Below are 12,809 nucleotides of genomic sequence, written 5' to 3' on the forward strand. Positions count from 1 at the left end.
CGGGCCGGGTGGCGGCGGCAGCACGGGCGGTCTCACGGGCACGGTGGTGGCGGCAGCACGGGCGGTCTCACGGGCCGGGCGGCGGCGGCAGGACGGGAGGTCTCACGGGCTGGGCGGCGGCGGCAGCACGGGCGGTCTCACGGGCCAGGCGGTGGCAGCAGGACGGGCGGTCTCACAGGCAGGGCGGCGGCGGCAGGACAGGCGGTCTCACGGGCCGGGCGGCGGCGGCAGGACGGGCGGTCTCACGGGCCGGGCAGCGGCGGCACCACGGGCGGTCTCACGGGCAGGGTGGCGGCGGCAGGACGGGCGGTCTCACGAGCAGGGTGGCGGCGGCAGGACGGGCGGTCTCACGGGCCGGGCGGCGGCAGCAGGACGGGCGTTCTCACGGGCCGGGCGGCGGCGGCTGTACGGGCGGTCTCACGGGCCGGGCGGTGGCGGATGGACGGGCGGTCTCACGGGCCGGGCGGCGGCGGCAGCACGGGTGGTCTCACGGGCCGGGCGGCGGCGGCAGCACGGGCGGTCTCACGGACCAGGCGGCGGCGGCAGGACGGGCGGTCTCACGGGCCGGGCGGCGGCGGCAGGATGGGCGGTCTCACGGGCTGGGAGGCAGCGGCAGGACGGGCGGTCTCACGGGCCGGGCGGCGGCAGGACGGGCGGTCTCACGGGCTGAGCGGCAGCGGCAGGACGGGCGGTCTCACGGGCCGAGCGGCGGTGGCAGCATGGGCGGTCTCACGGGCCGGGCGGCGGCGGCAGGACGGGCGGTCTCACGGGCAGGGAGGCGGCGGCAGGACGGGCGGTCTAACGGGCTGAGCGGCGGCGGCAGCACGGGCAATCTCACGGGCCGAGCGGCGGCGGCAGCACGGGCGGTCTCACGGGCCGAGCGGCGGCGGCAGCACGGGTGGTCTAACAGTTAGAGCCTAAGTGACACCAGATAAAGTCGAGCAACATTTATGGACTCAAGCCTGATATTCACCTGAGAAGGTGTTGCCTTGTTTTGACCCCCAGGCTTTTTGTGACCCATGGAGCTGCCCCCCCCTTATATCATGTATTTCATAAGCATATAATGTCATGGTTTTACAGTTAGGCTGTGAGCTCAGTTTCTAAAAAGCACCTCTTGAACGGGTTATTTTGGGATTGATTCAGGTTGGCCCCCAAAGCAGCTCACTTCAATTCAATGGTCTTCATCAAGAAGCACCCAGCCACGCATGACCCCTCCTGCCCCTTCTCATCCCAATCTGGCCACAGCAGAAGCTAGGCTGGTGCTTCCATTTGGAACTATGGAGTTCTCCGCTGGTTTCTGGTGGGCCTGGACTCCGCATTCCAACCTCTAGGGCTGGGCATGGCCCTCCCAATCTAATTCGCCTCTGCTCTCACAGTCAGGTACATTTTGGTGGGAAAGGGAAGGAAGGAGTATGAGCTGGTTGGAATCATGCTGAAGCAAACACATCCTAAGCTGGGTCTGAACTGCAGGAGGGTTTGGACTTGGCTCATAAAGAGCATGAGATGAGGCTTGAAACTGGAGAAATCTCTTCCGTTCAAAGACTTAGTGGCCTCAATAAATAAATGAAAACAGCTTATTTGGATGAGCAAAGGATTATTATTATTATTATTATTATTATTATTATTATTATTAGTCTCCCCACCCTGATACATAGCGGAACAAAGAGAAAAAAAGATATATAATAAACCAGCAGACACACAAAAATCAATCTTTAAAGCAGGCAAAAATAAATACATATGAACTTATACCAGCTTTAAGGTGTTTCCAATAGTACATATAAAAATGTAATTTTAAGAAAAATCTTAGCCTTCCAAAGGTGAAGACTTGTCCATCCATTAACGGAATACCTGTATGATTGCTGCCTGCAGTAACTTGCGCACTAGGTCATGGAAGTGTCCGTATCGGAGTCAGACATCCCCTAAGTTGGAGCAAAGCCACTGTAAGTGCATCTTTTATTATGTATGCATTCATCTTCTATCAAAAAACATTGTCCATATATATTAGACATGATAGCAGTGAATGCAGCTGAAGTTGTACAATTAAATAAAAAATGTGTAAATGCTAAAGAACATTTGACAGTTAAATTGCGAGGAATAAAGAAACCATAAGAAACATTAGAAATAATTGCTTTTTATATCGGTCCTGGAGGTTTTGCTGAACATGATTAGAAGGGACCAGCTGGTTAAAGGGGTACAGGTCGGAGTTAAACAGTACAAACTGAGAGCATTCGCAGATGACTTGGTACTTACATTACAAGAGCCAGACACTAGTACTAAAAGAGTCTTAGAATTAATTCAAGAGTTTGGTCAAGTCGCAGGATTTAAACTGAATAAATTAAAGACTAAGGTATTAGAGAAAAATTTAACAGTTACTGAAAGGGAGAGGTTCCAGAATGAAACGGGTTTAACTGTGGTTAAGAAAGTGAAATACTTGGGGATTAACATGACAGCTAAAAATGTGAATTTATTTAAAGACAATTATGAGAAATGCTGGACGGAAGTAAAAAAGGATCTAGAAATATGGTCAAATTTGAAGCTTTCACTGTTGGGCCATATTGCTGTGATCAAAATGAATGTATTGCCTAGAATGTTGTTTTTGTTTCAAATATTGCAAATCGTGGACAAGATGGATTGTTTCAAGAAGTGGCAGAAAGATATCTCGAAATTTGTCTGGCAGGGAAAGAAACCCAGAATAAAACTTAAGATTTTAACTGATGCAAAAGAAAGAGGGGGATTTGCCCTGCCGGACTTTAAACTTTACTATGAATCAGCAGCTTTCTGCTGGTTGAAAGACTGGCTGCTTCTTGAGAACACAGACATTTTGGATTTAGAAGGTTTTAACAATATTTTTGGGTGGCATGCATATTTATGGTATGATAAGGTTAAAGCTCACAAAGCTTTTAAAAATCATATTGTCAGGAAAGCATTATATAATGTCTGGATTAGATATAAAGACCTGTTGGAAAATAAAACCCCAAGGTGGTTGTCGCCAATGGAAGCTAAGGCTGTGAAAAAACTCAATATGGATGCCAAAAGGCCCGAAATATTGGGAAATTTTGGAACAAGAGGGGGATAAATTTAAATTGCAGAGTTTTGAGAAATTAAAAGACAAAGTGAGAGACTGGCTCCATTATTACCAAATAATGGAGGTTTTTAAGTTGGACAGGAAAATTGGCTTCCAGGTGGAAAAATCAAAATTAGAAACAGAACTGATAGAACCCAATACTAAGAACTTGTCAGGAATGTATAACTTGCTGTTGAAATGGAATACACAAGGTGAAACAGTGAAATCAGCTATGATAAAGTGGGCACAAGATATTGGTCATAACATTATGTTTGCTGACTGGGAACAGTTGTGGAACACCGGTATGAAATTTATGGCATGTAATGCCTTAAAGGAAAATATTATGAAAATGATTTATAGGTGGTACATGACCCCAGTCAAGCTTGCAAAAAATTACCACTTGCCTGATAATAAATGTTGGAAATGTAAAGAAACTAAAGGTACTTTTTTCACCTTTGGTGGACGTGCCCAAGGATTAAGGCTTTCTGGGAAATGATATATAATGAAATGAAAAAGGTATTTAAATATACCTTCCTTAAGAAACCAGAGGCCTTTCTCCTGGGCATTGTTGGCCAATTGGTGCCAAAGAAAGATAGAACATTCTTTATGTATGCTACAACAGCAGCAAGAATACTCATCGCAAAGTATTGGAAGACACAAGATCTACCCACCTTGGAAGAATGGCAGATGAAGGTGATTGACTATATGGGACTAGCAGAAATGACTGGCAGAATCTGGGACCAGGGGAAAGAGACGGCGGAAGAAGATTGGAAGAAATTTAAGAACTATCTTAAGAAACATTGTAAAATTAATGAGTGCTAGAATGATGTGGTTTTAGAAATTAAATGGAGTACAGCTGTAAAGATTAAGTTAAAAGAAAAGAAAGGTCGACAATTAGATAAAATTAAGGGTGAGGATTTGCTGAACTAAATATTTGAAATAGGAATGCAGAAAGGGGAGGTATGAGGAGGTCGGTGAAGTAAGTTTTAAGAAAATAAGGTTTTGAAATTATACTTGTTCTTTTTTTGTGTTTGTGTGTATTGTTTTGTTTGATATAATTTGTAAAATCTTAATAGATATTTATATATATATATAAAAGAGACATTAGAACAGGCATTCCCTGTTTCCAGTTCCTACCTCAAAGTAAAACGCCATGCCGATGGCTCTCTTTTTATTGTTTGGAGAGCACATATATTCACGTGCCAATCGGGAAATCCTCCTGTACTCTTTGGTCGAGGAGCTGAACAAGGTCCTGAAACATAAGAGTAAGAGCAAAGGATTCACAAGCCTGAAGCTGGCAGGAAGAACCGCTCAGTGTTCCTGCACAACAACCACCACCACCAGGTTACTTGAACGCTGAGCAGAGCCTCCCACCTGCATTCGCTCCATAAGACGCACACACATTTCCCCTTACTTTTTAGGAGGGGAAAATTGCGTCTTATAGAGTGAACAATATGGTACATTTTCTGAAATAAATAAGAAGTTTATCCCCATTTCCCCAGAAAGCAGGCCTTGCTCTTCATGCCTCACCTGCCAGTCCTTTTCACCTTCTTACCTTGCCAGAAGACGAATGCCTTTGAAAAAGCTTTCTGGACTTGACAGCATATCCCAGCAGCTTTGCAACCCCAAAAACTCTAAATCGTCAAGGTATTCAAGACGCCCAATCAGTTGTTTCAGGGCCTGCACAGCGATCCTGAGTCAAGTGAAGGAATAAAGAAGATTATATTTTTAAAATTTGTATACTGCCCTTCACCTGTAGATCTCCGAGCAGTTCACAACATAAAAATGCAAGTTAAAAAGCACAAAATACAGAATAAAAACAAGAACCAAAGCAAACCAATAACTCCTCTCCCTCCAACAAACACAGTTGAAAGGGCATAGGAGGTTAATCAGCCAATGGCCTGATTGAAGAGGACCATTTTTGCCTGGCATCTAAAGGCACCAGGCAAGCCCCTCTGGGGAGAGCAACCCACTAATGGGGAGCCACCACAGAAAAGGCCCCATTCTTGTGTGGAGGAGGCACACGTGAAGAGGGGCTTCCGATGATGAGCACAAGGTCTGGGTATGTTCATCTGGGGAGTTTTAGGTCCTTGACATCTTGCAGTCCAACCCCAACCATCACCCCCTGCAGCCTCCCCCATGTTTCCAGCACAAGCGGCAACCTTTTGGCTGTGATGGAGACTTAAGGTTTCATGACACGTGAGTCCCACCACACCCAAATCAGCCCATCGTGCGGGAGAGCCTCCAGCATCCTCTCCCATCCTAGTGTCCTTGGCTACAACTCCCATCTTCAGCCCAGTTATGCTGGCTGGGGCTGGTGGCAGTTGTGGTCCAAAGCGACTGAAGAGCACAGGGGTTGGGGAAGCCTGGGTCTCCTAGCTATCTAACCTAAGCAGAACCTCCATGTCCAAATGAAGCCTATCTCTTGGGGGAGGGCTGAGCCTATGGGTCAGAGAGAGAAGGGAGGGCCCCCCCAAATGCATTAGCAGGTCCCTCACGTCAGCGGATCGAGATGCGAAGAGGGCTCCGGGATTAGACTTGACGCCCTCGAACCTCTTCTTCTCGCCTCATGGACAAAACAGATCTGAGTGCTAAGTGCAAAGAGCAGGTGGTGGAACTTGCTCTTCAGGATACCTGCAGCCTCAGGGAACGACAGGATATGACACAGAGCGTTGGTAGCCTGGAGGGACAAGGAGAGGAGAACGGCATTCAGCAGAGGTCATCGTCAGATCAAGATCTCAGACTCAGACCCGACTCAGAGCCTCGGTCCATCTCACTCAGCAAGAAGCCCCCAGCCCCATCCAGCTCCCATTCAAAACAATCCAGGAGAGAGAAACTGACCGCCATTGGCATTTGAGAAGTGCTGCGTCGCCTGGAAGTGACTTCCGCTTTGGGGTCTGCATCCTGCAGCCTTTTCAGGAGGGGTCTCAGCAGCTTGACGCTGGAATACTGATTGGCAACCAGCGCCTTCCAGATCTCTGCGGCACTTCTGCAATTTTTCAAAACAGAATTTTTCATTTTTCCTTTTCTTAAAAAAAGTCAGGCCTTTGATATTTTCTTTATATTGCACATACATTAGCAAAGAAAGAAACCACAACTTGGAGCACAATTTTTTGCAAGTACGAAATTCAATATAAATAAATATAAATTAAGAAACCCCTTAAATCTAGCCCTCCCCATTTTCACATCACAAAAACTTACTCATCACACTCCATCGAGCAGTCCAACAGGCTGTCTACGACCGGCTGCAGGCGCTTGGTGGCTAGGCTGACAATAGCCGAAAGCGTCTGATCCTTAGTGTGGGTGTCGGAGATCTGGTGGAGATGGTTATAAATCTCCTTCACAACCATAGGCAGCTGAAAGAAGATAAAAGAAGACCAGGATGAGAAAGTGTGGTGAACCTGTTTCTATTTTGCTTAATGTATGTAGGGTTTGGTGTCAGCGTTACTCGTGCCGGTTCTCTGCTGTTCACTTGTGTTTTTTTATAATAATTTTTATTGATTTACAACACAGATATACAATTTTATCCAATTTTTAACAAATAAATTCTCTCTTTTTGGACTTCCTTCAGCTTCTCTGACAATCATCCATCATTACCTCTTAATTACGCATTCCTTCTCCTTAGTATTGTCTTTAGTCTTCCCTCCCACTTCTATTATTTTTTATAACAATACATCTCAAATTTCACAGTGCTTCTTGAAATACAGTGGTGCCTCGCAAGACGAAATTAATCCGTTCCGCGAGTCTCTTCGTCTTGCGGTTTTTTTGTCTTGCGAAGCACGGCTATTAGCGGCTTAGCGGCTTAGCGGCTATTAGCGGCTTTAAGAAAAAGGAAACAAACTCGCAAGAACTCGCAAGACGTTTCGTCTTGCAAAGCAAGCCCATAGGGAAATTCGTCTTGCGGAACGACTCAAAAAATGGAAAACTCTTTCGTCTAGCGAGTTTTTCGTCTTGTGAGGCATTCGTCTTGCGGGGCACCACTGTATCACTAACGTTGTTTGCACATCACATGTATTTTTCAGATATTCTACAAATTTCCCCCAGTCTTCGATGAACTTTTGGTCCTTAAGATATCTAATTTCCCCAGTTAGCTTGTCCAATTCTGCATAGTCTGTCAGTTTCAGTCTCCAATCTTCAATAGTCAGCATTTCCTCTTGTTTCCATTTCTGGGCAAGTAAAATCCTTGCAGCTGTAACTGCATATTGGAAGAGTTTACAGTCATAGAATCATAGAATCATAGAATCATAGAGTTGGAAGAGACCGCAAGGGCCATCGAGTCCAACCCCCTGCCAAGCAGGAAACACCATCAGAGCACTCCTGACATATGGTTGTCAAGCCTCTGCTTAAAGATCTCCAAAGTAGGAGACTCCACCACACTCCTTGGCAGCAAATTCCACTGTCGAACAGCTCTTACTGTCAGGAAGTTCTTCCTAATGTTTAGGTGGAATCTTCTTTCTTGTAGTTTGGATCCATTGCTCCATGTACGCTTCTCTGGAGCAGCAGAAAACAACCTTTCTCCCTCCTCTATGTGACATCATTTTATATATTTGAACATGGCTATCATATCACCCCTTAACCTCCTCTTCTCCAGGCTAAACATGCCCAGCTCCCTTAGCCGTTCCTCATAAGGCATCGTTGCCCTCCTCTGGACACGTTCCAGTTTGTCAGTGTCCTTCTTGAACTGTGGTGCCCAGAACTGGACACTGTACTCCAGGTGAGGTCTGACCAGAGCAGAATACAGTGGCACTATTACTTCCCTTGATCTAGATGCTATACTCCTATTGATGCAGCCCAGAATTGCATTGGCTTTTTTAGCTGCTGCGTCACACTGTTGGCTCATGTCAAGTTTGTGGTCAACCAAGACTCCTAGATCCTTTTCACATGTACTGCTCTCAAGCCAGGTGTCACCCATCTTGTATTTGTGCCTCTCATTTTTTTTGCCCAAGTGCAATACTTTACATTTCTCCCTGTTAAAGTTCATCTTGTTTGTTTTGGCCCAGTTCTCTAATCTGTCACGGTCGTTTTGAAGTGTGATCCTGTCCTCTGGGGTGTTAGCCACCGCTCCCAGTTTGGTGTCATCTGCAAATTTGATCAGGATGCCCTTGAGTCCATCATCCAAGTCGTTGATAAAGATGTTGAATAAGACCGGGCCCAAGACAGAACCCTGTGGCACCCCACTAGTCACTCTTCTCCAGAATGAAGAGGAACCATTGATGAGCACCCTTTGGGTTCGGTCAGTCAGCCAGTTACAAATCCACTGAGTGGTAGCATAGTCAAGACCGCATTTTACCAGCTTCTTTACAAGAATATCATGGGGCACCTTGTCAAATGCCTTGCTGAAATCAAGGTAGGCTACATCCACTGCGTTCCCTTCATCTACCAGGCTTGTAATTCTGTCAAAAAACGAGATCAGGTTAGTCTGACATGACTTATTTTTCAGAAATCCATGCTGACTATTGGTGATCACAGCATTCCTTTCTAGGTGCTCACAGACTGTTTGCTTAATGATCTGCTCCAGAATCTTCCCTGGTATTGATGTCAGACTGACTGGGCGGTAATTATTTGGGTCCTCTCTTTTCCCCTTTTTGAAAATAGGGACAACATTTGCCCTCCTCCAGTCTGCCGGGACTTCGCCTGTTCTCCAGGAATTCTCAAAGATGACTGCCAGTGGTTCTGAGATCACATCTGCCAGTTCTTTTAATACTCTTGGATGCAGTTCATCTGGCCCTGGAGACTTGAATATATCTAAACTAGCCAAGTATTCTTGTACTATCTCCTTAGTTATTCTGGGCTGTGTTTCCTTTGCTGAATCATTTGCTCCAAATTCTTCAGGTCGGGCATTGTTTTCTTTATCGGAGAAGACTGAGGCAAAGAAGGCATTGAGGAGTTCAGCCCTTTCTGTGTCCCCTGTTTGCATTTCACCATCTTCTCCTCTGAGTGACCCCACTGTTTCTTTGTTCTTCCTTTTGCTACGAACATACCCATAAAAGCCTTTTTTGTTGCTTTTAACCTCTCTAGCCAGCCTGAGTTCATTCTGTGCTTTAGCTTTTCTGACTTTGTGTCTACACGTGCTGGCTATTTGTTTGAATTCCTCTTTGGTGGTTTCCCCCCTTTTCCATTTTTTGTACACATCCTTTTTTAATCTTAACTCAGTTAAAAGTTCTTTAGATAGCCACCCTGGCTTCTTTAAGCACCTTCCATGTTTCCGTCTCATTGGTATTGCCTGACGTTGTGCTTTTACTATCTCCCTCTTAACAAACTCCCAGCCATCATGAACTCCCTTTCCTTTTAGTATTACTGTCCATGGGATCTCACCCAGCACTTCCCTAAATTTTATGAAGTCGGCTTTCTTAAAGTCAAGAAATTGAGTCCTAGTATGCTTGGCTGCTCCTTTCCGCTGTATAGTAAACTTCAGAAGAGCATGATCACTCGCGCCTAATGATCCTTCCACTTCTACCCCACTAACCAGGTCATCAACATTGGTTAGGACCAGATCTAAAATGGCTGTTCCTCTTGTTGCTTCTCCCACTTTCTGGACAATGAAGTCGTCTGCAAGGCCAGTGAGGAATCTGTTTGACCTTATGCTCTTGGCTGAGTTTGACATCCAACAAATATCCGGGTAATTGAAGTCCCCCATTACTACTATCTCCCTTCCTTTTGCATGCTTGGCCATCTGTTCCAGGAAGGCATCATCTATGTCCTCCGTTTGGCTTGGGGATCTATAGTAAACTCCCACAATGAGGTCTCTGTTATTCTTCTCTCCCTTAATTTTGACCCAAATGCTCTCACATTGGCTTTGAGGTTCTAAATCTTGGATCTCTTCACAGGTATACACATCCCTGACATATAACGCCACTCCTCCTCCTTTCTTGTCTGGTATGTTTCTCTGAAATAGATTGTATCCCCCCATTATTACATTCCAATCGTGGGACTTATCCCACCAGGTTTCAGTGATGCCTATTATGTCATATTTAGTTTGCTGTACCAAGAGCTCAAGCTCATCTTGTTTATTTCCCATGCTTTGCGCATTAGTGTACAGACATTGAAGTCCATTAATCATTCCCCCGTGTCTCTTATTTAAGGATTTTTTCCTCCCATCACTAGGTCTGCGTGCTGTTTGCTCCATTTGGTCTATGGCATTTGGATGATCATCTTCATCAATTGATAGACTCCTACCTTCAGGAGCACTGTCTCCCTCCCCCACATTAGTCAGTTTAAAGCCCTCCTGATGAGGTTTCTGAGATTTTTGGCAAAAACAATTCTCCCAACCGTTGTGAGGTGCAGCCCATCGCTTGCCAGAAGTCCATCTTCAAGAAACTGCAGTCCGTGATCTAAGAATCCAAACCGTTCCTGTTTACACCATCTGCGAAGCCAGCTGTTCACTTCCACTATTTTTCCCTCTCTCCCTGGGCCACGTCGTTCAACTGGGAGGACAGATGAGATGACAATTTGTGCATTTAGTTGCTTCAATTTCCTGCCGAGAGCCTCGTAGTCTCTTTTGATCTTCTGGAGGCTATTGCTTGCAGTGTCATTGGTTCCCACATGAACCAAGAGGAAGGGGTATTTGTCAGTCTTTTCTTCTTATCTCGTTTCCTGTAATCCCTAAAAGAAAAGCCTCTGGTTTCTTTACAAAACGTATATTTTAACATCTTTTTTAATTCATTATATATACTCTCCCAGAAACTTTTCACTTTCTTACAATCCCACCACATATGATAAAACGTTCCTTCTTTTTCTTTACATTTCCAACACTTATTACACGTCTTAAACATTTTTGCCAATTTTACCGGTGTTATATACCATCTATAAAACATTTTCATCACATTTTCCTTTAACGCCGTGCATGCAGTAAATTTTAAGTTTTCTTTCCATAGTTTTTCCCAATCATCAAATTGTATATTATAACCGAAATCTCTGGCCCATTGTATCATTACCGATTTCACTTTTTCATCTTTCGTATGCCATTCCAAAAATATCTTATACATTTTTGACAGAATTTTACAATCATTGTTTATTATGTCGATTTGAAACTTAGAATCTTTTTCTGCATAACCACTTTCTTTAAAATCTTTTTTAAACATTTCATTCAACCTGAAAATAATGCAACCAATCATAATCATATTCTTTAACTTGTTCATATGGTTTTAATTTCCATTTTCCTTCTTCTTTAATTATCAGTTCACCATATGTAATCCATTTACCTCTCATATTAATTTTCTTTACACTCATAACTTCTAACGGAGATAACCAGTGTGGAACTCTTGGTTCTAATAGGTTTTTATACCTATCCCATATTTCTATTAACGCACTCCGGAAGATGTGGTTCCCAAAGCCTTTGTGAATTTTCTTCTTCCCACACCATAAGTACGCGTGCCATCCATATCTGTTATCAAAGCCTTCTAAGTCCAGTAACTCTTTATTTTCTAATTTTATCCATTCTTTCAACCAGCAAAGACATGCTGCTTCATAATATAACTTCAGGTCTGGCAGGGCAAAGCCTCCTCTTTCCTTCGCATCTGTTAGTAGCTTAAATTTAATTCTCGGCTTTTTGCCCTGCCAGATATACCTTGAGATCACTCTTTGCCACTCTTTAAAAATCGTTACCCCCTTTATTATGTGGATAGTCTGAAACAAAAATAACATCTTTGGAAGGACGCTCATCTTTATCGTAGAAATTCTGCCCCAAAAAGATAGTTTCATTCTACACCACACCTCCAGATCTTTCCTTGGAGAGCCAGTGTGGTGTAGTGGTTAAGAGCGGTAGTCACGTAATCTGGGTAACCGGGTTCGCGTCTCCGCTCCTCCACATGCAGCTGCTGGGTGACCTTGGGCCAGTCACACTTCTTTGAAGTCTCTCAGCCCCACTCACCTCACAGAGTGTTTGTTGTGGGGGAGGAAGGGAAAGGAGATTGTTAGCCGCTTTGAGACTCCTGAAGGGGAGTGAAAGGCGGGATATCAAATCCAAACTCTTCTCTTCTTCTTCTTCTTATTCCATTCCAAACTGGTATGTAATTGTTCTGATACAAATCAATGTTTTTAGGAGTTAACCAAATTCCTAAATATTTTACCTTTTTCACACCTCTATCTCTGTTTGTTGTTGCATTATTTCTTTTTTTTAAAAAAAATATTTATTACTTTTCCAACAATTTAAAAACTACAAAAACAATACAATACAATACAAAAACACTACCTAACACTGACACATTAAACACATTGAACTAACAAAACAAAACAAAAACAGTAAAATAAATCAAACAATTTCATTATCCCATCTTTCATTCACTTATTTCCACGACGTCCTCACACCTCCCTTTTTGTATTCCACTTCTGTTAATTGTTTCAGCAATTCCTTTCCATCTTCCTCTGTTTTCTATCCTATAATTATCTTAACACATTCTAACCTTATTTTTTCCTTTAATACTCTATTAATCTATTTATACTTAATTCCTTATATCATTTCTACTAAAGCCATATAACTTCATTCCAACATTTTTCTAACATTCATTAATTTTACAGTATTTCTGTAAATAGTCTTTAAACTTTTTCCAATCTTCTTCCACCAACTCTTCTCCCTGGTCTCGGATTCTGCCAGTCATTTCCGCCAATTCCATATTGTCAGAGCTGCCCTAGGTCCCAGCTCACAAAGGACCAACGCCAGTCCGTTGTTATATACAAAAGTCTTTATTGAAGTTCAGTTTGTCTTTCACATCAGCAGCGTGCAGCTCTACGTCTGAGACTCTAGACT

The 12,809-nt window shown here is 44.0% G+C and overlaps 1 protein-coding gene across 3 annotated transcripts; it reads right to left on the reverse strand.

Annotated features, from left to right (window-relative positions):
- Nucleotides 1-1,053: 1,053 nt before the first annotated feature.
- On the reverse strand, nt 1,054-6,515 carry LOC308585945 (maestro heat-like repeat-containing protein family member 7). Of its 3 annotated transcripts, none has more exons than XM_081192062.1 (7): nt 6,266-6,515; nt 5,906-6,053; nt 5,563-5,744; nt 4,620-4,757; nt 4,202-4,316; nt 1,849-1,919; nt 1,054-1,551 (listed from the first exon to the last, which is right to left on the reverse strand). In XM_081192062.1, the coding sequence occupies exons 1-6, from the start codon at nt 6,412-6,414 to the stop codon at nt 1,881-1,883; spliced, it is 771 nt and encodes a 256-aa protein (XP_081048188.1). In that variant the 5' UTR covers nt 6,415-6,515; the 3' UTR covers nt 1,054-1,551; nt 1,849-1,880. The 3 variants fall into 3 exon arrangements, with proteins under 3 accessions (XP_081048188.1, XP_081048187.1, XP_081048186.1); XM_081192061.1 differs by having other exon boundaries at nt 1,054-1,573; XM_081192060.1 differs by having other exon boundaries at nt 1,054-1,919.
- Nucleotides 6,516-12,809: the final 6,294 nt, after the last annotated feature.

Source organism: Podarcis bocagei, assembly GCF_964188305.1.
Source record: "Podarcis bocagei genome assembly, chromosome: 4".
In the NCBI taxonomy this organism is placed as follows: Eukaryota; Metazoa; Chordata; class Lepidosauria; order Squamata; family Lacertidae; genus Podarcis; species Podarcis bocagei.